At 36.8% G+C, this 27,542-nt stretch overlaps 1 protein-coding gene across 15 annotated transcripts in view; it reads right to left on the bottom strand.

Annotated features, from left to right (window-relative positions):
• Positions 1-27,542, bottom strand: part of DLG2 (discs large MAGUK scaffold protein 2) — a 963,673-nt gene that overhangs the window by 263,837 nt on the left and 672,294 nt on the right. For all 15 annotated transcript variants that reach the window (XM_056503649.1, XM_056503680.1, XM_056503673.1 and 12 more), the window contains one exon: positions 5,227-5,363. In XM_056503649.1, the coding sequence (XP_056359624.1) occupies positions 5,227-5,363 (137 nt within the window). The remainder of the gene's footprint in view (positions 1-5,226; positions 5,364-27,542) is intronic.

Below are 27,542 nucleotides of genomic sequence, written 5' to 3'. Positions count from 1 at the left end.
AGAAGATAAAGAGTGGGAGAGGCACACGAAGCAAAAAAATCAAAGCATATATAGCATGCAGTTCTCTGAGAGGCTGAATTTTAATTCAGAAGGACTGACTTAATTCTGAGTGGGTAGAATGGGTACTGCATGCCAACTTTCTGGATCTAAGAAGTCAATTTAAGTAGCAATTAATTAAGGGAAAAAAAACCCCTTCAGGCAAACACTAAAAAACATATTTATTTGAATGGTCAGTTTAGTCACAAAGCTGTATATTTGAGACAAAAAATGCTGTGACAGGAGCTAAAGGATAGGAGTCAGAAAGAAAAAAGGCATGGAATAAGTGGGGCTTCTCTAATGGGAAAAGGTCCATGCAGTGAAAATTTAAAAACGCAAACAGCATCTGAAGAAAAAAAAAGTTGAAAAGCTTTTTCTTTAAATGGCAAATATGTGATTTAAAACATACTGGCAACATGAGAAACGAATAAGGGAAAGAAATAAAAAAATAAAATAGCAGTAGAGAAGGAAATTAAAGATACAAGTCCAATCAAAGAAGCTATTTGAGTGATGGGGGAAATCAATAAGAAATTATGCCAAAGAGATATAAAAAGACTGGAGTGATTTTTTTTTTCCTAAATAGCATAATCAGGGCAATGAAGCACAAACCTAAGCAAGAATATTTTATTTGGAAGTTTTCCTAGATTCATACTGAAAATCAAAAGTCCCAAAAAGCATCTAGAAGAGCTTAAAATCCCCAAAATGGCTGTACAAGTGCTCTAAAGAATAATTCCATTCAGAACAATATAAGCTGATATGAGAATAAGAGCTCCAGAGGAATAAGTCTGTCTTATTTAATTTTCCTTTTTTAAAGGGGATTCATTCATCTCCTCTATTGATTTAGGCTAAGAAAGATTTGATTCACTCAGTGAATGAGACAAAGGAGTGATCTTTACCTTACCTGTAGTTATATTTGCCTTTCTGTAATATACAACTTTTCATTCAGAGAGTGGATTTTCCTGGGTGAACATTTGCCAGCAAACACCTGCAACCTGCCAGCTGTAAATCTAGAATGCTGATGGCCTTTCTCAAAACTCACTCACTTAAAAGGCTGCAAAAAGTGAAATTCTTTCCAGTGCTGAAGACTAATAATTTGTATGAAGGATATAAATATGTTTACATTAACTAAATACTTACAATCTCTGTGACTACATGGGCCAAAAAGCAACAGGATATGGCCCAAACATGCAAGGGTATTTTGGCATATGAGACATATTTTAGAAAAGCTAATATAAAAGATAAATATTAACTTATTTTTTCCCTTAAATTCTAATGGTTTTAGCATTTGCCCTGAAAAATGTCTTGCTTCAAGCTATTAGTGTTGTTAGATACTAGTAAAAAACTAGTACCAATTTTATACTGATTTCTCATTTATTCATTCTGTAGATAAAAACTTGTGAAAAGTAAGACGAATGTATGAGATAAAAAAAAGTAATTATTACCTGAGCTGTAATAACTGAAACAATTTTCCAGCTTTTCCTGATCACCATTAGCAGTGACCTTGAAGAGGTGAGATGTGCATCATGTTTGGAGGTGACATTTCATTTCACAGTGGGATACTCAAAGGCAGGGCTGCCACAGACTGGAAGAAGGGCCTGAAGAAGACTTTATGATGTTCAGCAGGAAGAAACAGTAAATCCTGCCCCTGGCACAGGCTAACTCCCATCAGAAGCACAGGCTGGGCACTGACAGCCTGGCAGCATCTCTATGGAAAAGTGCTTGGGGCTCCTGATGGATGGCAAGCTGGGCATGAACCAGCTGTGTCCTGGCAGCAGAGAGGTCAACAGCATCCTGGGCTGGATGAGCAGGAGCAGGGGCTGGAGAACGAGCAAAGGATTATTCCCCAGTAGTTCACACTCATTAGCCTGCACCTGGAAACTGTGTTCAGTTTTGATTCCTGCACTACAGGAAAAATAACAAAAGGAGGCAAGTTGAGAGGTGTGCTACTGGGATGGTTTGGGATGGAGCACGGACCGGTTGAGGAGAAAGCAGGGAATCTTGGCATTTTCAGCCTGGAGAAGGGATTCCTCTGAAGAAACCTAATAACAGACCCCCAGTGTTTATAGGAAGATCATCAAGGCAAAGCAATGCTTTTTGAGAGTCACTTGTGGTACCAGGATGAGTGAGAGCAGGCACATGTTGAAACAAGAGAGGGTCAGGTTATCAGGAGACATATTTTCCTCAAGAGGACAGCTGAGCTATGGAACAGGTTTCCTAGAAAAGCTCTGCAACCTCCATCCTTGGAGATTTTTGAGATGCAATTGGATAAAACCCTGAGCAACTTTTTCTGGCCCTATAGCTGACCCTGAATTACCATGGTGGTCTGTAATGCTCTGTATTGTGGCTTACTTTTGCTCCTCTCCACTGCAAAGGGATTCTCACCAACTGCGTTGCTGCTGGCATTACCACCAGCAGAAGGAGACATTATCACAGGCATCACCACCAGAACACAGTGAGGAAGTATTTTTCTCCTAGCTGCAAGTCTTCAGAGAAGAGCTCTGGTGTTTTCCTTTCATATAAACCTATAAAAACCATCCAGCTTTTGGTTTAAACACTCAAGCTTTCCCCAGCAATGTTCCAAACAGGTACCTCAGGACTATTGTACAATGGAGCATTTTCTTGTGTGAGTGCTCAGGTTAGTAAGTCTTAAGTGCAGGCTTGGTGCAACAGAAACATAACTGTATAACATGCCCTTGTACAGACTTAACAATAACCACAATGCATTATTTATATCATGCATCTTCTGAAATGCTTAACACACTATGTGCAATCTGCATTTAATAACAGTGGGGTCCTCAAGCAGCAAAATGCTCAAGTGGCCCCTTCTTGTCTTACATCTCAATATTAGTTTTTATTTTGCATCTACACTTTCATTACATCTTAAACTTATATTAATTTGCTTTGCACTTTCTTTGGGATCTGAAAGCACTTCACATGAAATTATAAGAACAAATGCATAAAATTTAAAAAAGCTCCCCAGAAGCTGCTGAGAATTCCAGAAGGATGACAAATTCTTTTAAATTCTATAGAGAATGATAGAAAAAACCAAAGATCAAGAAAGGATTCACTACTGAGAAGGAAAAAACAAAAAAAAGGAACTGTCCAAATGTAAAATCAGTAAGAAATCAGTGAAGAAGAAGTAGGACTGTATAGATGACAAGGGTAACATTGTGTTGAAACACTGCCAAAAGAAAGTAATTAATTTTTTTCACTCACTATTCATAAAGGAACATGAAGTTAATGCCATGAATTGACAGATAATTCACAAATTAGGATAGAAAAATACTGAAGGTACAGAAGTTATAAACAAATCAGGGTGTCATGTTGGAGAGAATCAAGAAACGTGGCTGCAACCTGCAGGAATTTTAGAAACAGATTTTGAACTTGTAAATATATCTCCAAATACGTAGCAGCACACAAAGAGTAACCTGACTGGTATTTTCTTATGCAACAAGGAAAAGCTTGGTCTGGAAGTACATAACTAGAGGAGAGCAATACTTGGAATGATTATTTTTTGCCCATTTTACATACAGTGATAAAAGGAGACAACACTTAGTAAAGAAACAGTCCAGACTGAAAGGAAAGAACAAAGACATCAAACATAATGCAAATGACCTCTGCTCATTTTCAGAAGTATAAACTTGTCACAATGAAGAAACATCTATTTCTGACTGCTGAACCACAGGTTGAAGACTGAGATGCTTAATAGATTACTCCTATAAAAATCTGAAAAGAATTAGATTATGCACAGTGGTATATAAAATATTTCTATTTAAATTAATTCTGATGAAATTACATTGAAGAGGGTGAATGTGGGCGTTTGCCTCTATTTGATTTCCTTATATATATATATACTCACTGCCTTGTGAATTGGAAGAAATTATTAGCAAATTAACAAAAAGTTGCAGATAACATAAAACTGCAAGGACTTCTCACTAGGGTAAAAAGTAACAAACAGCTGAACAGAAGCAGATTTGCAACAAGTTGCAAAATAACTAAAATACAAATCTGGCAAATAAAAATACATATTTCCGCACCAAAATAAGCCAAAACTTCATTATCCAACAGTGACTTTAATTTCACTTTGCTGAGATTGTGCAAAGAAAAAACGCCAAAGAAATTTTGAGTTCTAGGTTCATTTTGCTCTGCTTTTGCTAACACCAGTTGATCCTTAAGCTGTTTTATCTATCCATTTGGGTTAATTAAAAAAGACAAAGAGTCACAAACGCAGCAACCAAGTGCCTTTCCAGTTCTGTTTAGTACTCTGTATAAAATTAATGGTCATCTTCATATATGACTGGAACACAGTGTCCCCAGCCAAATAAAGAAAACCTCAATTAGGCACAGCTTCACAGGAAGCAATAAAGGTTGAGGCAATTTTTTACTGCTCAAATATCACATCACAAAACAAGGCTAGTGCAGTACAAGTTTTTTTCATTGTACTTACTAAAAACATATTTTTGTACCTGCTAAAATCTATGCAAATGCATTGACATGAATATAACTTGACATAGATTAACTTGTACTGATTCACCAGGGTTAGGATTTCCCCCTCAATGTTGAATTAAACAAACTCTGTGAGTGGGAAAGCATTATTGATAAGAAACAATGAACCAGCATGGCACACAGCAGGAAGACTTTCCTGAATTGATTTCCATCAGAAGAATGCACTTAAGGGAAAATTTGGAAAATGTTTGGAGTTTTTTGTAACGTGTATGGAACATGTACATAAAGTATTCCTACAGATACTGAAATATAGGCAGTAGTCCACTGACAGCTGCTATATGGGACTCAGTTACTGGTGTGTTTTGACATCTTTCAATTTGCTTACAACAAACAGTAGAATCAGTATTCCCTTAACAAACAGTTTGTCTAAAATCTTTTAAGTTTTAGGGTGCATTTGGACTTGTTGCATATGTGCATAATATATTTATTCTCTTCTCTGTAAAAGGTTGGTCAAAGTAAGATAATACACTGCCTTCAAAAAATTCTAGTTTTCCAGAGGAATGGTTTTTTTAAAACTTCAGTCTCAGAAATTTGCTTTAAAAAAATGGCTAAAATGAAGATAATGGAAATATAATTATTATAGCAGTTGCTTTGGTTAACTCCAGAAAGATACATGGTGAATGAAAGTCCTTATATGAAACAATTTTCAGCTAAATAAATGGGATTTAAATTTGTCATACTTACCATAAGAAGTCTATCTCCAACCTGCAACCTCCCATCTTTTTGTGCAGCTCCCCCATCAATAATCTTGGTGACATAAATGCTGTTGTCCCCAGGGATGTGTTGGTTTCCCACCCCTCCTGCAATACTGAATCCTAGACCTGTAAAAGATATTGTAAACAAAACATTAGCAATACAACATATAAAATTAAAGAGAAGTGGAAGAGTAGCATATACAATGTAAAATTTGAGTATTTTTTACATAAATACAAATAGCATACTATTTTACTTTCCCTGAAAGGTCAGGGACAAAACTAAAGTAAGGAAATTCTTTGCCACTGACAATTACAGAAAGATAGAGACAAAAAGAAATGGAACCAGTGATGATTCTATACACCCTCCTCACTGGGGTCCAGTGCAGTCTACATCCAGAAGTTATGGCTCAGCTTTTACAGCTGACCAGCATCAAACCACCAAAACTTAAAGAGTTTATTTTGTTAAATATTGCTATAAAATACATCACCATCTATCAGAACAAAATGAAAAGCGTTCTGATTGTCCACACAATTTGAAAAACTCTTGGAGAGGTCTAGCAAAGGTTTTGCAAGTTCACGTAGTACCACGGTGAAGGGTTGGTGAAAGTAAGAGACAAAAGTTGTAGGAGTTTGATTCAAATGTGGGGTTTTTTCTAGGACACAAATCTGGGGACACGGATACATCAAGTAAGAAAGCAATAGTCCTTTGTAAATATATAACTTCTATTCAGTGATCTGTGAAATTCCTAGATGAACACTCAAAGACCCAAACTTTGGAACAATGTCAATAATACATTCCAATATGATTCAAGAAAAGGAAGGCAAAACAAATAGATGATGGGGGAAGGAAAAAAAGACAGTTTTCCCCTTTTCCTATTTTTCTTAACCTCTGACACACTGCACATATAAGCAAATCATTGCTTTAATTTTTAGGAACATTTTTATCTCTCAATCAAAGGAAAGACAGAAATCACTGTGCTTGATTTCCATAAAAAATTAACTTCATACAGCTAATTTTTCAGAGATTATGTAGCTAATGAGAACTTCCATCTGAACAGAGAAGCTGTTTCTGACAATACCCTGCTTAGATTATTGCTCCAACTAGGGATTTCTCTTTCAGCTGTACAGAAAAACAATTGTATCTGTTCAGAGAGTAATCACTGGTTTTATCTATGAAATCTATGCTGTTCACTCACTCCTAAAAGAAACATGTTGGCAATTGCTGCAGCCTGAGCAGTAAAATGCAGTAGCAAAAAGTGAGTTACCTGAAATCTGGCATTTCATCACAGACTCAAAAGGGAGACTGCTTGGGCAATAAAAATTAAGGGACAGTGTATATTTAATACACAACATTTTTAGCAGATGTGTGAGTACGGAGATAAAGAGGGGTTTGAGTGAATTAAATATTTTATTTTTTTTCCCACATTATTTTCATTTGATCATTATTTTAGCTTCAAAAAGATGTGAGGTCAGATACCATAATGGGCTACTTAATGGATAGTGCCAAACCAGTAATACACAAAAAGAAACCTTTGAATTTATATCTCAAATTGAAACACTACTTAATTAATTGGCTATTAACAATACACATGAAGTTAATTCAGAAGTATGGGGTAATTAAAATAGAGCTTTATTGAATTTCCAGCTAAAGCTGGCAATCACTCTTACTATTTATGTGCTACTGTCACTGCATGGATAAAAAGATTATGATTTTTTCAGCAGGCACTGTTAACAAAGAAGAGAAAAGATACTCCAATAAAGAATTAAGAATGGAAATTTTCCTTAAAACACTAGTTATGGACAAGGAACAATGATCAAATAATATTTATTGGTGACATAATTATAACCAATTTGATAAACCCCATCTGTATAGGCTTCTACCAGTAAAGATCTGAGAGTATTCCAGAAAGCTGGTGGGAGCAAATGAGCTGGCTAGACCTCAGCCAGAGGCCTTTCTTCAGCTCCACTGCTCAGCTGGGGCATGACCTTGGGGATGAGGTTGTGGTGCACTTCCATCCCCTCCTCTCCCCCCCACTGATACTCTATGTGTCTAAGGGGTGAGGTCATTGTACAGTGGGTGCTAATCCTGCTGCAATACAAACAGGTAATAGCCAAGACAATCACTTGAAACTCCTGCAGTGCAGGGTGAGGTGCTTGGCTTGCTGTTTGCATGGTTGCAGCACAATGCATGTGTGAAACTGTAAAACAAAAGAGCATTAACACAGGCTGATCCCATTACAAAAGTGAAGCTTACAATAATGAAAGGAGTAACTTTTTCTACTGCAGTCTACATAAAATTTAGATGTGACACAATGTGTGGGGCTACATTGTGTTTGTAAGCAGGGTTTGACTTTGAGCATCCAAAAAACCAGCAGCGATTATAGAAAGGTTTAAAAGAGCAGAACAAGATGGGGTAATACTGTGGGGAGCAAAGGGAGAGTGGGTAGGAAAGAAAACTAAGGAAAAGAAGATTTTTCCACGTCAGTCAATAACGACTTAATTTCATTGCTTAATCATACTTGCCTTCTTAAAAAGATTTCTTAGAAACAACAGGGAATGGAACAATGGCCCATTTAGTTTTATTTAAATGACTTCTGCTAATTGCTATGGCACACAGAAAGTACACCACACGAAAACTTTTGGGTAGGATTCATATGACCAAATGACATCAGATAACTATGCTTATCATTTATACTACCTGTATATAAATGAAAATTCATTAAGAGCTTTTAAAGTATGATTCATCTCATCTCAGCAAGACATTTGAAAGAGATGAGGTGAATCACACTTTTGGTTTCTGAAAGGCTGGGGTCTGGATGTGGGAAGAGGTGAGTGGGAAGATTAGTGCTATGAAAGCTCACGATCTGAGTTCATCTACACTGAGGGATTCTGTTTGAAGACTTCAGAAAGGTTTGCTCAACCCTGGTGTGCATCCCTGGTCACTCACTACATCAAGTTAGTGTTATATCAGATTCTTACTGTGTTTTAAAAGCAGAGAATCATTCAAACAAGTGGGAAGAATGGAACAAAGTATGTTTTATAAATGGTATTTTTCATTGTCCCATTGAATTAAACCCCCCTTTAAATAAAAGAGCATATTTAATTGCAGAACCTTTTTCTTGTTGACTCCTTTGTTAGGAAAACATTTCCATCAGAACACAGAAGAACAGCAATTGATCACTTCCTCTTTGGCTGATGTGAGATCAGCTTCACAGAAGCAGCTGATCTTGGACAGAGCACACAAATTCCTCACAACAGGAATTAGAGGATAAATTCAGAATGGAGTTGAGGAAGAAATGTTTTATGATGAGAGTGGTGAGACACTGGCACAGGTTGCTCAGAGGAGCTGTGGATGCCCCATCCCTGGAAGTGTTCAAGGCCAGGTTGAATGGAGCCTTGAGCAGCCTGGCCTGGTGAGCAACAGGGTTGGAACTTAGAGATCCCTTCCAACCCAAACCATTCCATGTTTCTATGGTTCAGTGGGGAAGAGACTACTCCAAGAGGAAAAAAAGAACATTTAATACTGGATTTAATACTGGTACACATCCAAGTACCACTCAGCTTCACTCAAAATCACTGAAGAGGATAAGGCCCATATAAGACTGACTCCATATGTAAACTAGGAAAGTTCAGTCAAACCTAATTTTCTTCCATTTCCACTGGATATGTGTTTGCAAAATTCATCTGCCTTCATCTGGATTCCACAAATACTAATCACTGATCCTGTGAATAAAATGTGTAATAATCCCACAAAGCAGCAGATGTTTCTGGTATCAGAAAGAGGAAAAGGGACAGGGACAAAAGCTATTCCAACCAAACTGGAAACTGCAGAAAAAAATGCTACTATTAATAAGTCAAAGATATTTAGTCATATCTTTTCCTGGGATTCTTAACAAGAAGATGCTAAAATATTTGACTATTCACATATATTTTGCATAATTTGCCATACCAGATACATATTTTAAACATATCACTATATTAGTAAAAGAGTATGTTCTAATTACTTTTCTAGTAAAGTAAGCTTGGAGGCTCCTCATATAATTAGTCCAGCAAAGTTTGACTAATAAATACTAATACTAATACTAATACTAATACTAATACTAATACTAATACTAATACTAATACTAATACTAATAATATTATAAAACTCTGTTTAAGACACAGTGGATTAATCACACTGCAGGCATACCACTTTGCAGTAACCAGAGAGGGAGCCTAAAAGATTAACTGCAGCTATGTAATGTCAGCTTTCTAATGAGAAGTGAAGTTAAAGAAACTCAGTCAAAATGCCAAAAATGGATGTTGCATTTTGCTACTATCCTACACAGAGAACCAAGCTTATTTTAAATCAGCAGAGTGAGGATTTAAAAACACAAATCCAACATGAGTTTCACATGGGCTCCCAATAAGGGGAAGCCAAACAATGCAGCATTTCATAACTTTAAAATACAGTTAAGAAGTGTTTGCTTTTCAGGTGGTTAACCATGTGCTTTAGAACCATAAAACAGGTAATTCCTAATTCCTAGCTATACCACAGTATACCTTACCTCATAATTGACCTGTGAGCATAGACTTAATGAAACCACAACAGCCATAGGACTTTAACAGAAATATTATCATATTAACAAATTAAATGTGAATGGGAGTAGGGTATGTAAGCACTAGAAGAAAGACCAAAGGTTAAAGAAATCATGTGAATTGACAGCACAGGGCATTCCAAGCAATAAATATCAAAAAGAGTAATTTCTGTCAAGCCTGGACAGAATGTCTGGACTGTGTCAGACCACTGAACAGGTGTCTTGCCAGCAGCAGACCCTGTACCATAACAGTGGGATGCTGGCAGCATGTGACTTCTGCCATTCTCTTGCCTGTAAGCCCAACAGGGAAGCAGATCACATCAATAAAAATGTGTGTTTACTAAATGAAACAAAATCAGCAGATGAGCAGCCACCTTGTAGCTTAGAGACTGAAGAAAGGAGTATTCAATATAAAGGACCATCCATAACAACAGTAGACTGCTAGAGGGTAAAAATAATTTATCAAAAAATCTGTCAGTTCATGGTTGCCAATCAAGAGAATGCCAAGAGGTGTGGCAAGGGTTTGATGTCCCATGTCCTTTGTGTCATGCAAAATGAGCCAGACCACCTCAGCATATGCACCCTGGGGGATGTGGATGAAACAGAGAGTGAATGAAATATATGAAAGGAAGATCTCAAATGGTTAACTTATTCAGAGATTTCATGAGTAAATGAAATCACTACCCCTCCCTATACATCCTCTCATTGCTTTATGCCACATTTATTTTCTAAAGGTGTGAAACAAATGGATTTGCTTCAGAGCACCGTGTGAATTCAGATTTTAAGAGACTGTTTCATGCAGCAAAACAGAAAGTACTGCCAGAAAGGATCTCCAATAAATTATCCCACTGAGGCCAATCCCTGATGCTGCAAGCCTGCCTGCTCCTGCAAATAACTGGACATAGCAATGAGGAATCCAAGCTGGGGCAGCTCCTGCCTTTCCAAGAGCCACCTCTCCAACATAGCTACAAAAGATGTAGCTTGTTAAAATTGTCAAACCTGGAACAACGACGCCCAATCCAGGCTCCTAATTAATCAAACTCCACTTGCAGGGAGGAAAGGAACATGGGTAATATAAAATGCTTTGACTGATAGAATGATTGACTTGTTTTGACAGGTACCACTGTTATGTCCAGTTTATATGAGTAAACAAACTATAAAAATGTTAATTATAAACAAAGGAGTACCAGGGAATGTCTCCCCATGCCCTTTGCTCAAGCCTCTTGTTGCCAGTTTCAGCTTTCCTGAAGGACACATAAAACATGCATTTACAATAACACCTCACAACTGTGGACATTTAATACACTTGTTATAGCTGTGACTTATTACTATTGTTCATTATTGACAAGAGATTCCTCTTTTATTTGGTGCACACAAAAATAAAATGCATCACAAAATAGAAATTAAAGTTTGTGTCACAATAATTACACGTTACAGAGGGACCAGTCTTCCTATACAGAGCTCTGTCTTTTTCATCTTATGAATCAGCTCTTGAGAAACTATTAATCCCAAGTATATGAAGTCACTTTACCTCATCTCCTTCATGTTACAGCAGTAGAGTCAAATATCAATTTGAGTTCTTATAGCAATTCTTATGCCTGATGCATGTGACATCTTATGCCAGAAGGAGTTATGTGAATAAAATTTGACTACATTTTGTTCTGTGGATGAAAAATCAATCTAAAATACAGTATGATTCTTACTAGCATTCATAGCATATTTAAAATCTATCTGATTTAATTGCCATTGTTAATTCTTGTTTCAGACCCTGCTCCCAGAGGATTTCAGAGGGCTCTTTTTGTAACTAACAACTGGATAATAGCCTAGGCCATGAAGGCAGCCCAAGTCCCTATACATCTAACACAGCATATTGTTATCTGGTGTTTCTTTCTTATGGCCTTGGGTTAAAAACTTCAAGCATCTTCCTTATTGTTTTGACGTTTTCTTTCAGAAATATCTAGTGGTTCAGGTTATTTTCCAGTTGATGTCAGACAGAATAAAAGTTATGTACAGTGCCAGTAGGTAAGAAGAATATTGTCCAAAACCACCTTACACAAAGTGAAAATTATTGTCCCCCTTACACTGTATGGCATTATATATTCATGCCTTCAGGTATTTATCAAACTATTTTTACACATTTATTTTGTTCTTGCCCATAGCCTTTTTTATAGTTATTATTTTCATTAATCCCTACATTCTGGCTCCCAGTGCATCACCTCTCCATACTCCTGAAGCATCAGGGATGCCAGATTACAGTACAGCCTGTACTGAGGATCAGACTGAGCAGCACACAGAGCACTCCCACTGACTATGGCCAGTCTGCTCACAAGAGATGCTGTGGCTGGATGCTGCTTGGCACCTGGGATTACACAGCAGGCAAAGAGAATTCTTTTTTTTGCAAATGATCACTGATACTTTTCTGTATGGAGACAGATTTTGGGTGAGGTTATAACAGAAATAAAAGAGTGAAATTTTTCATCTTATTTGCCTTTATCTGCATGTATCTTTAGCTCTCAAATTCAAATTTTCAAAGTAAACTACAATAGCACAGTTAGTTCTAATTTTAACTATTCTTGATTTCATAAAAAGAAAAAAACATCATTGACATTTAAAACATTATAGTAACACAAACTTGCTGTACAGCCCAGTGCAAGAACGTGCAGAGGTGTGTCCTTGATTCTTGATGAAAACAGAGATACTGATCTCTAGATTAAAATGGCTTCAAGACACTGCTGCATATGTACATTCATGCTATCACAAAGAGTTCTCTGAAGGACTGAAGGTTGGAAAAATGGCATCCAGCTAAAACTCAGAGGAGAGACTGTGGTGGTAGCTGCTATCTGGTGATGGAGGGATAGCAGACTGATTTCCATACCTTTGATTGAGAATATCCAAGCAGGTTTTCAGCATATATAATTTTGAAATTTGGCTACCATGCTGCTAACTGCAGTTCCTTATATCTGTTCCAAAACAGCTTCCTGCTGAGATGTCCTGGAAAACCCCTGTCCAGCACTGCATTCTCTGAGGTTGGTCTTTAGCTGGGGGCAAGGGAATGCAAAGTATTACATCTTCTCTTTGGACACAGGGTTCATCAGTGTCATCTGAGACCATAAAAGTCAGAAACACAGGAGTACAGAATATGAAAAAACATAATCTGGATATTTCAGGGATTTTCTCGCTGAGTTACTCAGCTGTAGCCTCAGAAGCAAATATAAACAACTTCAATTCTTTTTCAACTACTTTATAAGTTTTGAGGCACCAAAATCAAATATTACAGCCAAATTTACTAGGTTAAAATATGAAAGAAAGAAATCCATTCTCAGGAGACAGCATTACACTCCTTGTAAAAAATATAATTTACATTTCCAGCCAGAAAGGAAATGATGGGAAATTGAGATTATGATGCAAATGTTAATAAAGCTGCAAGGCAGTCAGTGGATGTTTAAAAACAATCATGCTGTAGGTGTAGTAGATAAAGCATTGGTTTATATCATCATAATAGTAAAGCTAATCTTTCCATAATCTTTCATAAAGCCTTGAAAACACATCTTGTTAAATTACACTGCTATTTGTAGGAATTTGTAAAAAAGTTCTCTAACAAGCAAATGGAAACAATTCCTTTTTTTTTTATTGCTTTGCAGTTAAATGTTTTTCCCATTATTATTTTTGGCTTGCATATATTTATCCCTAAAGATACATTCTCCTCAGATGTAGCAGAAAAGAAAGGAAACAGCAAGTTAGGAAAATACACTTAGAGCCTCATTAGAATTTGTGTTTATCCTGTATTTTTACATTTATTCAAATTAATTAGGAATAAAATTCCCATAAAGCATAGACAACAAGCAGTGGCCTAATTGCATAACAGTAATTCATAAGAATACTTCAAAATTGGACTTGAGAAGATCAGGGAATTTTCCTAATTATTCACAATGATCTGACTTTCAAAGCATTAATGAGGATTCTAGTTCACTGAAAAACCTATTAAACCACACTGTCACAATTTTACCAGTGTAAGTGAAAGAAAAAGAAAATTATTTCATTATTGACATATACTGACACTCCAAGAATTATAGCAAGCAGTTTGGTTCTTTTGGAAATAAACACATGATATACCAAGTCTAAACATTTCATGTTAAGACCAGTCAAATTAGGTTTTTTAAAAAGTGAAGATTAGTGTTTTGAAACAGAAAAATTCAACATTACCACTTAGGAACAGGACTACTGCTTATATCTGAAGATTTTAAATGACTTTCTCTTCCCACATTTCCATATGCCTACAACTGAACTGAATGAATGGTCACTTCCTTTTCATGCAGGAAACTTTCTGAATACTTTTGGTGCACCCACTAGGACAAATAATCCTCAGATCCAGAGGCACTAAAAACCAGAATTTTTGAGCAGGGTAGACATCATCTGGCTGGCTGCCTGGTGACAGGATCATTTATATCTTGCAGGGAATAATGTTAAACACGGCATAAGTGGCCTGAATGGCTGAATGTGATATGAAGGGACTGCTAAAGGCTACTCATTTTTGTCTCATACTTTTTTTTTTTTTTTACTAGTATTACTAGTATTTTTCTTGGCAAGATGTTTTTGGTTTTGTTTTGGGTTATTTAATCCCATCCTCACTCCTGCTCCTTCATTCATTTGGGCAGAAGCCAACTGGACTATGCAAGATTACAGATGAAGAAGACATCCTGGGAAAGTGTTCAAAGCCAGGCTGGATGGGGCTTTCAGTAACCTGGTGTGGTGGAAAGTGTCACTGCCCATGGCAAGAAGGATGGAATGTCACGGTTTTTAGGGTCTCTTTCAGCCCAAACCCTTCCATGATTTTAAGCAGCCAGTTGCCTGAATTAGCAGTAAAAAAGCCAGGTGGGAGGCTGCACAGTGCATTTTTAAAATTGTCATATGCTGACCTAAAAACTCACCAACACCAAAAGAGACAATTCAGATGTGCTCTCTGCCTTCTTTCCCACTGCCTGCCCTGTGTTAGCCATGAAAATGTTCCAGCCAAATGGCAAACTGAAAATGGCATGAAAACCAGGCCAAATTAACCTGAATGACAGAGCAGGTGCATATTGACCATCACTCACAGGGATGGCAGCAGTAGGAGCTGGCAGATGAGGATGGTGCTGGGTTGACACGTCCCCTTTGCTGGCAGAACACTCTTGTACGTGGCCCCTCATTACAGATCTGTGACTCCTATGGAGAGCACTGCAAGGTCACCACTGCTGCCCTGCAAACTCAATCGGAATGATGTGGGAAGAAGGAAAGATGCAGGGACAGGAGCAAGTAGCAGAAGTGAGTAGGACATAAATGGCAGTTTAGGCTATTAATACACCTGAAAAACAGTCAATAAAAATATGCCTTTACAGCACAAGTCCTGCTGAAAGGAAAGGGAAAAATAAAACTGCTCTCCTAAGCTAAAGAGAGAGAAAAAGAAGTTAACAATCATAGGTTTGTAAGGCTCTTGAGAGCTAAGCCAGATCTATAGTGGAAGAAAACTGTAGTAAAAATAATGCTTATTCAATATATCTGCAATTTTATGTTCTGAAAGATACACTGGTAATACAAAGCTCTTTTCCTGACTAGAGAACCAAATATGAAATCTTTAACCCACCCTTCCAAGAGAAGCACAAAGCTTGAGAATGTTGGATTTAACTACCTTCGCATACATTGTGAAATGTCTTATCTAGAATATAGTTAATGCACACAGGTTGAAAAAAGGGGGAAATCAAATTATCTCTACTGTCCCATTTTTTCCAGAATTTTAAGGCAATTAGCCTCATTACCATAAATATGCCTTTCTAGCCACATTTATTTAAACTGCACCTCCTGCTAAAAATGCCATTTTTCATAACCAATAATCAACCAGCTCTCTAAGGCTTTAATTTTGAAGACAAGCATCTGGAAATGGGATCAGCACGGGATCAGATGGGATATGATCTAGATCTCACTGGTGTAAAACCAAGAGAAGTCCCCTTTCCCTGACTGTCTCCTCTCTTCCATAGGCAATTCAACAAAATCTTGGAAGCTTTTTTTTTTTCTCTTTTCACTCACTGTTCATGAAAGTCCACTTGACCTTGTTTAATTCCTGATGCTACACAAATTCAGACACATAATGTTTGGGCAAAGGAAAAAAGTAACAGGGACTCCTCTGCAGTGCCAAGAGACAGACAGGCAGTCACAGACACCAGGAATGACTGCAGTGAGAAGACCCAGAGCCTGCTATTGTCTTTACATTACATATTAATTTGGGTTCAAATCCTGAAACATGGTTCACTTTCCATGCACAAAATACACCAGTTATTTCAGGTACAGGAACCAAATTTATGCTGACATTCGATCACAGTTTGCCAGTCATTAACAAATAGTACCTATGTCATTTTCTGCACAAATAACTGTAATTACTGACAGCAGAACAAGATATTTCATCTACTAATAATGCAAATGAAAAGCATTTGTTCCTCTAGATGAGCACATCAAGATCTACCTTAAAGTAGTTTTTACTTTGTGATGAGATGTTAAAATTTTTAAGGCTTTATACTATGTAAATCTGGGCTTTTCCTGCCTTTTTTTTTTTTTTTTTTTCTGATATAGATTAATTTTTGAAATCTACAGACTTGACACAGGAGAAAAGTATTCCAATTCAGGGAGAAATGCTATTTGCTTTGTATAACATTAGGTGATATATCTTTAAATGAGTATAGCTGGGTCTCTGCTAAATTGAATGGCTCTTCGAGAAATATCTAATAATTTGTCACCAATAAAATGGAGACAGAAGGAGCAATCTTTCAGTTTGGGATCTGTTTAAAAACCATACGTGTCAGGGACAAACTCATCAATCTCTTTTATTTGTCCTCCAGCTGATGAGGAAAATTTAACATTTATCTTCTCATCCCTGTTGCAAAGCTGAACAGAAATACTTTACTGAAAAGCTGTCTGTCAATTAAGTTGAAGCTTGAAAATACAAAATGAAATCAAAGTTCATCTTGCAGCCTCTTATCTATTTGCAATCAAGCTGTAAATAATCAATCTGTCATCCATTCCATTACTTCCTTCTTAAAAACACAGAGAGAAATCAAGGCACAAATGTACATATAATTTTGCTTTTTTATGTAAGGCAATCTATGGAGCCATGATATTAAAAGTTGAACAGGTATATAAATGATACTGAGAAGGAAAATAGATGGTGCTTATTGAACAGAAGTAATAAGGCAAAGACACTCAGAAAACGGATTCATGAGTCATTGCACTTTACTTTGATTCTTTTTGTCTCTCTCAAACTGTAGTTTGGTCCCTTAGTTCAGCTTACTGATGATGCTGTCTTGCAGCACTCTAGGAAGCAAAGTGAAGCAAAAATGTTTTATTTGCCAGTGAGAAGCACCCTATACTCTCACAGAGTAAGATGAGTGAAGTCAGACACTTGTGTCTTTCTAAAAAAGATGAGGACAGGACCTCTAGTGACAGTGCAGGGGTACCAGCTTTACACTCAAAGAGGGTAGATTTGGATTTGATATTGAGGAGAAATTCTGCACTGTACGTGTGGTAAGGAGCAGGTTGCCCAGAGAAGCTCTGGAGGCCCCACCTCTGGAAGTGTTCAAGGATAGGGGATGTTCAAGTGTGTTGGATGGGGGTCTGAGACACCTGGTCTAGTTGAAGATACCCTGGATCATTCCAAGAAGGCTGGGAGTAGACAACCTTTAAAGCTCCCTTCCAACCCAAAATATTATTTAATCATTGTATGATTCTATGACTTCTCAGAAATTATGCCAAATATTTTTTTTCTCAGGGAATTGTATTCTAGCATATCTAACTAGAAAGAGAACATGAACTCAAATTTGAAACAGAATTACAGATTTTTTTCAGACTGGTTCCAGACTATTAAAGATTTTCTAAGAACTTGTGCTCAGCAGAATTGAAATGCAGAGTATAACACTTAAAAAATACGGTTGTTCAAGCCTGAGCTACACCACAGATTTTCTGCAAGCAGGAGTTTCCCTCTTAATGAGATATAGTATAACACAAGACCCTGCTGTTAGTCCCTTGAGGGGTTCTAGCTAGGAGGGATATAAACATGGCCTTTCCATCAGCTATTTCAACTAATAATAAACACTGAACTTTCCTGTAATGCCAGAGCCAAGGTGTAGGTCAGTCTCTGAGAACTATATATGCAGCATTTCCAATGAAAAATGAAACCCTGGGGGAAAGAATGAATGTACTAACATCTTGATTTATTCACAGGCCATTTCTGGGCCCCATTTGGAAAATTTAGGCAGCTGTTTGGATGAAAAGATTCATACCAGTGAGACTCACCCGAAGCCCACAAGACTGATTTTAGGTGTAAAGAAACTCAGCTCTGATTGGAGCTGGAAAAAACCTGTTTAAATGTAGTAAAGACTTAGCATTAAAAGATTTGGTGCAGTTGAAAGCAAGGCAGTTTTTATCTGACTCCAAATACTGAAATATGCTGTGAAAACTTTGGGGTGAAGAATCAGCCACCCACCAGATCAAGTTGTTCCGAAGGAGCATGATCCTGGCTTGAGCAACAGATAAGTTGAAAAGACAGAGAAATACAGATTAAGATACAACATTATCTGTTCTAAAATTCATTAATATTTTCCCATTCACAGTTTTTTCTAAAATGTTTTATCTCTCCTAAAGGAAAAAAAGATGGAAATTAAAAATATAAAATTCTATTCAGGACAGGAAAAGGACATGTTTTTTGGTCTGGAAGACATCCTCTTCATTTTTGCAGATGGAGGATTTAAAGAGCCCCATGCCTTCTCTTTGTCTTCAAAGTATGGTGAAATGAGAAAATTTTGCTATGAATCTTGGGACAAGAAGAAACTCAATAGATCATTATTCTTCTCAACCTGAGGCAGAAGCAACTGCAGTTGCAGTATGTCTAAAAAATGGCTGTCTGGCATAGCCAGGTATTTCCCATGCTACAGACCTGATGTCCTCCCTGGCAATCACAATCCTCATTTCTTCTACATCTAGCAGAAATCTTGTTTATTATTTGTCTATTAAATTTTGTTTCACACCCTCCCTAGGGAGCACAGAGTGCAAACTCACTCTTCAAAGATGTGCTGCAAGGCAAGATTGCTATCAGGTGCTGATAAACTGCCCCCACCTCCCACTTTGTCTTTGGTATTTCAGATAAATGGCTTCAGATCACTCATTTATTCATTGTAGGACAGGCTTTCTAAATCTCTGATCATTTTTACAGCTTTCCCCTGGAGTCCCTCCAACTGGCATACACCCTTCTTGAAGTACAGAGCTCAAAGCTTTGCCTGTGAAGGATGAAAGGAATGCTCCTATGTTTTATATACCATACCTCAATTTATAAAACCAAATATAGCATTTGAATGTTTCATCACATCAGGATGTGTTAGAGACAAGACGTTACAGCTAACAAACTTCTAGCTACTCTTCCACATGATTCTTTTCCTACAGCTTTATGCTAGCACTGTTTAGCAGATTATGTGGTTATTTCTGGTGAAAGCACCTTGCAGTGGACCCTGCTCAATTACATCTTTGCTTTTCCAGACCACTTCCAGGGCTGAACCCTCCCAGCACATGGAATCATCTGAGAAAAATGAGGAAGCATTGCAGAAGGGAAGTATGGTCTCCTCTGGTTATCATTACTTTTCAACCTTTTTCTAGGTGCCTATAAACAGATTTCCTGCTTTTCTAATTTTTCTGAGATTCTGAAAATACACTGATGGCTTCACAGCCCCTCAGCTCCTCTTGTTCACTTCAATAAGGATGCATTTTCTGCTTCATCTTTCCAGTTTTTCTCCCTACTTTCTCCCCATGGGTGCTCAAGCCCAACCATTGTCAGCACTCATGTCATCAGATACATTCTGGTGGTCTGCCATCAAGACCATCAGGACCTGTGAGTGTGTGAGTATCTGGCTTCTCTAAGTGCTGCCAGACCTATTGCTTCTTCATTTGAGGCTGAGATCTTGTCTCTCTGTTGCTGATTTTGATCATGATAGCAAACCATATCAGAGAGGATCCTTCTGTGAAAACTGATGCCAGCAAAAAGGCAGGCACTTCTCACATCTTGTCTAGACAGCACCTATAATCACAACATCTCTGTGACTGCCAAGTATGTCTATAAAACTACTACCCTGCATTAGAGGGGGTCTGATTTGCTATAGTAGTATTTAAAACTGCAATTTAAAAATAAATTTCAAAAATTTTGGCTGTGACATTTGATAATAATTTGAATTTAGAAATGATACACATCTGGCCTAGAGACTGTGGATACACTGAGTTTATTTTTCAATTACAGTATATAAAATGTAAATGTGCCCACAATAAACAATTTTACTAAATTATTTGCTGTAATTTTGTGTTGCCTTATTTCAGTTCTCTCTGTTAGAGTGAATAATATGCCTTTCTATTAATTTCATAAGAGAGCCTACAAATTGTTTTGAATAAGAAACACAACAAACAAAAACCAAAACACAGTTTTGAGGAAGAAAAGTCTATCATGTCCTTATTTGCAAATATCACTTCCCAAAATAAACATGTCAAGCATATCTTGGGGCTATTGTTCTTTTAGCTTATGCAACATATCTTTTATCATATCCTAAAGAGATTTTGTGTCATTATACCCTTTTCTATATGTCATGAAGCTCCAAAATCTTGCTTTGCAACTATTTCTTCCTATCAACACATAATGATAGGATTTTTTTTTTTTCCTAAAGAATCCAAGAGGAGGTATGTTGTTTGCTCATATCAGTTGCTACTCACAACTATTCACAAGCCAACATCCCAGGTAATGAACACAGAGCTTTGTGCTCTTGGAATATTTTGGATATACTCCCAAGTGTTTTTGGTTCCATGGAGATTTCCTCCACAGATAGAATTTGCTTTCTCAAGCCCTCAGAGGTGCATTTTTCTCCAAAATTAGCCACTACAGACATAAGCATCAAGCTACCTCCTTGCCTTTCTCATGCAACAGCCAAAATCTGCACTGGAAGAGGTCACAGTACTTTTTTTTCATCTACCAAGCACACCAAAAGCTTAATGTTGAGAAAAATTTATCAGTTTGTCATTGGAACAAGTAGCAGAATTTCTGAATGAAAAAAATCTTAAATGAGTCTCTGCAAGGTAAGAAGAACAAGTGATACTGCCATAAAACCATGGCTTTACTGCCAACTCTAAAGAAGAATTGAAGAGCAGCTGTCTACATGTTAGGGAGCACAAGACTCTGGCACAGCAAGGCTCTACTTTGTTTCTGTAAGAATCTCACCATGTCTGCAATAGAGGAACCTTCACTGCACATAAAAGCTCAGCTGCCCTTTGTACACATCACTGATGTGATACAGGCAGAACATTTTTGCACCAGAGTCCCAGAGCCTGCACTTCTTCGTCTCTTATCTTATGACAGTTCAATTGCAAAGAATGATCAGATGGACAGTGTGTTCCATGGCAAACAGCAAAGGGTCTTCCATGTGGACTCCAAAAACTAGCTGCCATTTCTAGGAATTCTAATATACTGTTTAGAGACATAAAACAAACAAACAAATAAACCCACCCCCCCCCAACTGATGAAGGAAGAGCAATTCTTCAAAGCCATTGGATAAATGTTCTAAAATAACAAATCAAAGCTAAAATGATATAGGGAAATTTCTTTTTGACAAAAGTATTATTTCTTTTGTTTTAATTAAGGATAATTGAAATTTCATCTAAAATTTGGAATACTGAAAGCAAATGAGGGTGGCAGACCTGCAGAAAGGACTAGGGTAGTCCAGAAAGGACTGGAAATAGCCAGATGAACAACTACTGCAATTAATCACTTTGGTGTTTGACTTCTAAGACAGCTACTTCCTTCACATGTTCAGAGATGCCTTAATGTAACTCCTTACTTTTTCTTTTCAACTACTCCAAACAGAAGAACAATATTGACAATCTAAAATAATTTTTAAATAGGCTGCAGGGTGATATTTTATTTACCACATCACTTGAATCTCTAAAGCTGCAGCCAGCTTTGTCTCTCCACCATTAGAATCTGTAATGCCTTTCTCAGAAGACTTAAAATACTGTCTGCCCATGCTTACAATTACAGGGCAAAAAGAGGCAAGAAAAATGAAGAGGCAAAAATGAAGAGCTACAGCCCCTCATGCTATAGAAATTTAATTAAATACCATTCATTCTTTTAAAGGTGTTCTTCATGGCTATGCAATATTTTGCTGATGTGTGTTGTCTTCATGACAGCAGATGTCTTGATAAAGATGTGGACATCTAAAAACTATCCAGAAGACAGAACTTGCTACATAGGTAATTAACTAAACGATAAAGGATGAAAACTCTGTTCTGTAGTTTCATGTGACTAATTTGCACATTAGGCTTTATATTCAAAAAAGGATGAAGGTCTCCAAAGGAGAAAACATAAGGATTCAGACTACCCAGGTGAAATGAAAGATGTTGTGTCAATGAACATATTCTACACAGCAGGCTAATCCCCATCTTCTGTTGCATCAGGATGCCAATCAGGCTCCAGCAATAGTTGTCATATTTATTAAATATTTATTATTAAAGTGGTGAAAGGTCAAGCATAATAATAATTCTCTTAAATTGACCTGAAGAATTCAAAACAAGGATCAGATAGGAAGAGGAGAAAAAGGCCAAGAAAACTGCCACTCCCTAGGAAATTCTCATTCCTCCACTAAGAAACAGAAAAAATGATGCTGGCCTCCTGTCTACAGAAAGACTTTTTTCCATGCTCAGCCAAGTAGTTTAGCAAATGACGCCACTGTCCTTCCCTATCTTTTGATTTATGGTGTATCTGGAAATTCTGATGAGACAATTAACACTCCAGACAGCTACACTGTCTGCTGCATCTCCTGTCCTCCTGATGAAAATAGCACTGGCAAACATAATGAAAGGGATCTTCTCTAACTCCCCTTTTAACTCTTACATAGCACTCTAGAATGGGGAGGGAAATGATGAAACTATTTTCTGACCCAGAAATTTAAAACCTAGAGGAAAAAAGGAGTACAAAGGCATGCTGTAATGACAAAATTATGAGACTTACATTTAGTCAGGACAAAACTTTAGAACTGAAAAAAAAGCAGGCCAAGATCCATGGGGAATTTTCCTCACATTTGGCATAGACAAAAAAAAAACCAAAAACCCAAGAAAGGCACTTACTTTTGGATTTTTAAAAATTGCAGAGAGTAAAAGGACATAGTGTCAAGAAGAATCCCAAAGCACCCACATCACAGTTTTTCATACAAGCCCGAGACAAAAGATGTTCCAAGAAACTTTTCAAGCAGCACGCTGGAGATCATTATGTAACTGGGAAATCCATTTAGAAAGCAAGTTCCTTTGAAGCATTTCCACAAGGACAGGATAAATCAAGTACAGAATTTTTAAATGGTTGGCTTTATTGTCACTCAGAAGGATGCCATATGAACCAAAGCTGGAGATGCATCCATCACTTATCCAAAAGATGAGCTCAGAAATTAATAAGCCCTGTCTCTAAAGGAAGCTATTAAAAAAAAAAAAGGTAGATATCTTCCTTCTCTCAAATTTTCAGACAAAATAACAGTTAAACCTGTGAAGGTGACAATGATAGACCCAGGGGAATCTAGTTAGCCATGCTAACAGCTTTTGATTTGCAGCAAAAACCTCAGAAGTAACTTTGACCACAGCAAAAGGGTCAACACCTCATGATAGAACAATAAAAACCAAAGTCACACTGGAGCACCATACCCTTTGTTGTCTCTGCTCAGAGCTGATGAAACTATCTAGGCAACTAGATAATAATACTTAATTCCTACCTAATTCAGAAAGCACAGAAAATTTTGTCAGTTGAAGTGTCAATGATCTACTTAGCTAGTTGAAGATGGTTGAATTTGGTCTGATGTGACACATTTTCATAGCACTATCTTCTACCATTTAACTCCAATTGTAATGAAAATGATGACAGACTTCTTTTCCTTCTCCACTGAAAACAAAAAGCAACCAACCAAAACTTACTTTTCTTGAAACAAAATCTCCAGTTTGTTGGCATCCAAGCCTACCTGCACATCTATCTTTCCCTGAGCTGCTGTTTTTGCTCTATTGCAGCCACAGTTCATTAAGATGAAATGTGTTCTGCTGAAGCTGCCTCATCAGTAAGTATTGCTGAAGCAATTTAGTAATGATCTTAATGCACAGTGCTGGATTTTTATAGCCATCTCAATTGGCTATTAAAAATACAGCACTGCACTTTGAAATTGCTACAGCACATCTTCAGAAATAGCATGATGGAGCAGCAGAAAGCAATGTTCATATCAGTGTAAACCTTACTCTTTGTGAATGATTTCTGGAAAATGATACTTAAAATCTACTATGAGATTAGATGTTCATTTTGCATATAAACACAGGATTCTTCAGAACTGCTTAGAGAGTTCTTAAGAGCTTAATGGTTTCAAGGGAAAAACAGACAAAATATGTGCATATAATATTGCTGCACAGTCTTCCCAGACATGCTGTTTACTTCTTAACTGCCAATGGAAAATGACAGTTAAATAGAAAAGGGGAAAATCATAGTTATAGTGAAAATATAAAAGACTTCAAGTAAGTAATATCCTACAGTTCAAATGATAGCTCTAGTTTTAGCTGAGACATCCAGCCAGAAGGTGGAATTCTGAATTCCCTTTGAAAATATCCTTTTACACTGGGAAAATAATTTCTTTAATGACTGATTATTAATCTCCAAAGATGGCTGAATTAGTTCTGATGTGAGGATAAGCTGCCTTATCACTTCCTGCCATTAAACTGTACTTCTAACAAAAAACATAACATTACCTTCTTTCTCCACTAAAGACAAAAAGAAAAAGCCAGAAAAAATAGAACTGAAGTGCCATTCTAATAATAACTATTACTTTGTGAAATTGTATACAAGAACTACTTTTCCTCAGGAATGGAAGGAACTCCTTCACAGAATCAATGTGGGTTTTTTAAAAGAAAAACCTCATATATGGTAACTTACCCAAATGAAATGGCAAGCCTTTAGTGACCAAGGGCAGACAATACATTTGATAATTTATTTATACCATAAAGAAGAATATAATAGCAGCCCTATGCATTTATCACCACTTAAATTAGAGAACATGATCCTCAGTCTGGGAAATAAAAAGGTGCAGATATAACCTACGACTTCTACTGCATCAGGCACTGGCAACACAATTGTGTCAAAATATGACTGGAAAACAGCAGAGGCTTTTACAGCACAGATTTTCAAGAGAATAAAATTTTCATGCAATAAACTATCAGATACTCACACATTCCTACATTAGGCAATCCTAGCCTGCAGGGAAGCCGTGCTTTTTTAGTGATGTTAACTTACAAATGACAGTTTGAGCCACTATTTTAAAACTGGAAAATTATATATTAGTGTTTAATGGAGCACTTTCTGCTAATTAGAGGAAATATGAGTTCCTTCAAGCAAAGATATTTCACAAAATTAGCATTTTACTTTCAATTGTGGTGGTTTTCTATTTATACCTGAAGTACATGATATGGTTACAGTAATATGAAGTACTTAAATTAGAGTTGAGAACCAAAATAGTTTGTTAATCCCAGACTTGAGAAAGTTCTCCTGCTTCCCCATTTTTATATGGTTCTGTCTTTTAAGTTGCCCCATTTTGCTCTGTTTTAGATAAGGATTCAAAGAGCACAGAAGGAAGAGAACATTGAAAACCATAAGTAAATTCACAGCTGGTATTATCATAAGACAGAAATTCTTCAAAGACCATAAGGAAAGATTTTGCTCAAAATTTGAAAAAAAATATTTTGCTGAAAATACTTTGGATCTTACAAAAAATTTCTTAATTTTTTAATTAAGAAAATATCTCCCTAACTTGCCTGAACTCCCTATTTCCACATGCTAAAGCTTGCTATGGCATATTTTAAATCTCTTAGAGAAAACAGATCATTAAAGTAGTGGAAATGATAGTTGCAATAAAAAAAGAAGAAAAAGTATCATCATCAGTCTGAAGCAAGCACTTGCAATCAATTATGAAACAGCAAGATCTGAAAGCTCTCACTGTTCTCTGAAATTGGGAAATAAATAATTGGGGCTCTTTGTTTGCAAAAAGCCCCTTCTTTCATTTTAGTGCTGCAGGTATTATCTAAGATAAAAAAGTAACTTTTGGCTTTGCTTTGCTAGATAAAAGTCATAAGTTTCCTCCTTTCCTTACTGACAGCAGCACTTTCAAATTTTACATGAACCCTCTATTCTGCTATTCTGAATTGAACACTTTTTTCCTAGCAGACATTTTGAAATACACATAATTGAACCATACTTTTGGGACTATTTCAGTTGTCACTGCAAGCTGGGATACTATTTATGCAACAGAAGACACAAGATATTTCCAATAAAGCCATCAATCCAAATTAAAATACGTCTATTCTTACGAAAAAAGAACCATGAACCTCTAGGAAACTACAGACAGTAATGGACTAAAGGACATTTCAGTAACAATCCAAGATAAATCTACAGTGAAATCATACCTTATATTGATGGTGAAAAATCTCTGCATCTTCTCAAGAAAATCTCATAACTTATCAGAGAGTTAAAAAATACACTACTTAAATCATACTGCTTCTTTTCTTAGTATAGTAAAAAAGCTTCATTACCATCCACTGACTTTATTCAGTGTCATCAAGAATAAAACAAACAATTACAGGAAAAGAAAATCTACCATGTGCTTCAGTTCAGCACAGAACACAACGAAATGGGAACTCTGGAACTGGTTATGCCCAATGACGTAGTCTAACATTTAGACAGATATACATAACTCCCCAAATAAATGCGCATTATGCCCTTTATATTCATCCCATTTTAGTTTTGCATATTTTATTGAGGTGTCTGGTTTAGGAGCTAAAGCTTTGCTGATTAAGAAATTTAAGATAAGAAGGATAGACATCCAGAGGGAGATAGAGAATGGGGCTGAACAGTGCTTAAGAGATGCATTAATTTTTAATCTGAAACCCCAAATACAATCACACTCCAAATGGATTAAAAGAAAAGTTTTATATGGCCATAATTCTGAGAACAGAAAGAGTAGAGAATTAAGTGCCCCTAAACATGTTTTAGCCCAAAGCAGTGTGGGGTAGACCTCATGAGAATGTGCAACTGGCTGAATTCATCAGGAATGAGCAAAAAGCATGCTTTTAGAAATCAAAAAGTGACAGAGATGCTAGTCTGTCCAGAGGCTTTTCATCTAAAATGTCGTGAACAGAAGGGCAGCTCCACTCATCGTGACAGGATCCTGACACAGTGCAAACACTGTAATGACAGGCACTGTCATGAAGGGTGTGGGAAAATAATCCTGTTTCTTTATTACTTTATACTCAAGCCACCAGAATATCCACATAGCAAAACTAGTTGTCCTTAATGTTGCTCCTTTTCTGGTTGTTTTTATGTCTGACATTTCTCCTCTGAAGTTTCCTGGTACTCAGCTGTTCCGCTTCACATACCCTGAACTTCATTTCTGCAGTTTTGATGTCTTTTAAGACACCACATTTCCTATAGAAGGAAGGTCAAAAGTTTATCATCTGATCCAACACTCCTGTACTTAGAAGAATCCTTATTTTCTACTTGAATTTTTTTTTCTTTTCTTCTGGTAGATTATATCAGAGCTTACATTATCAGCTAGGTAGGCAAAGCTGGTAGGCAATATTTTACATGACCTCTGTATTTACCCAACTTTCTGGC

Source organism: Oenanthe melanoleuca, chromosome 1 (genome assembly GCF_029582105.1).
Source record: "Oenanthe melanoleuca isolate GR-GAL-2019-014 chromosome 1, OMel1.0, whole genome shotgun sequence".
Lineage (NCBI taxonomy): Eukaryota > Metazoa > Chordata > Aves > Passeriformes > Muscicapidae > Oenanthe > Oenanthe melanoleuca.
The sequence above is the reverse complement of the archived record's forward strand: the minus strand, read 5'-3'. Positions and strand labels throughout refer to the sequence as shown.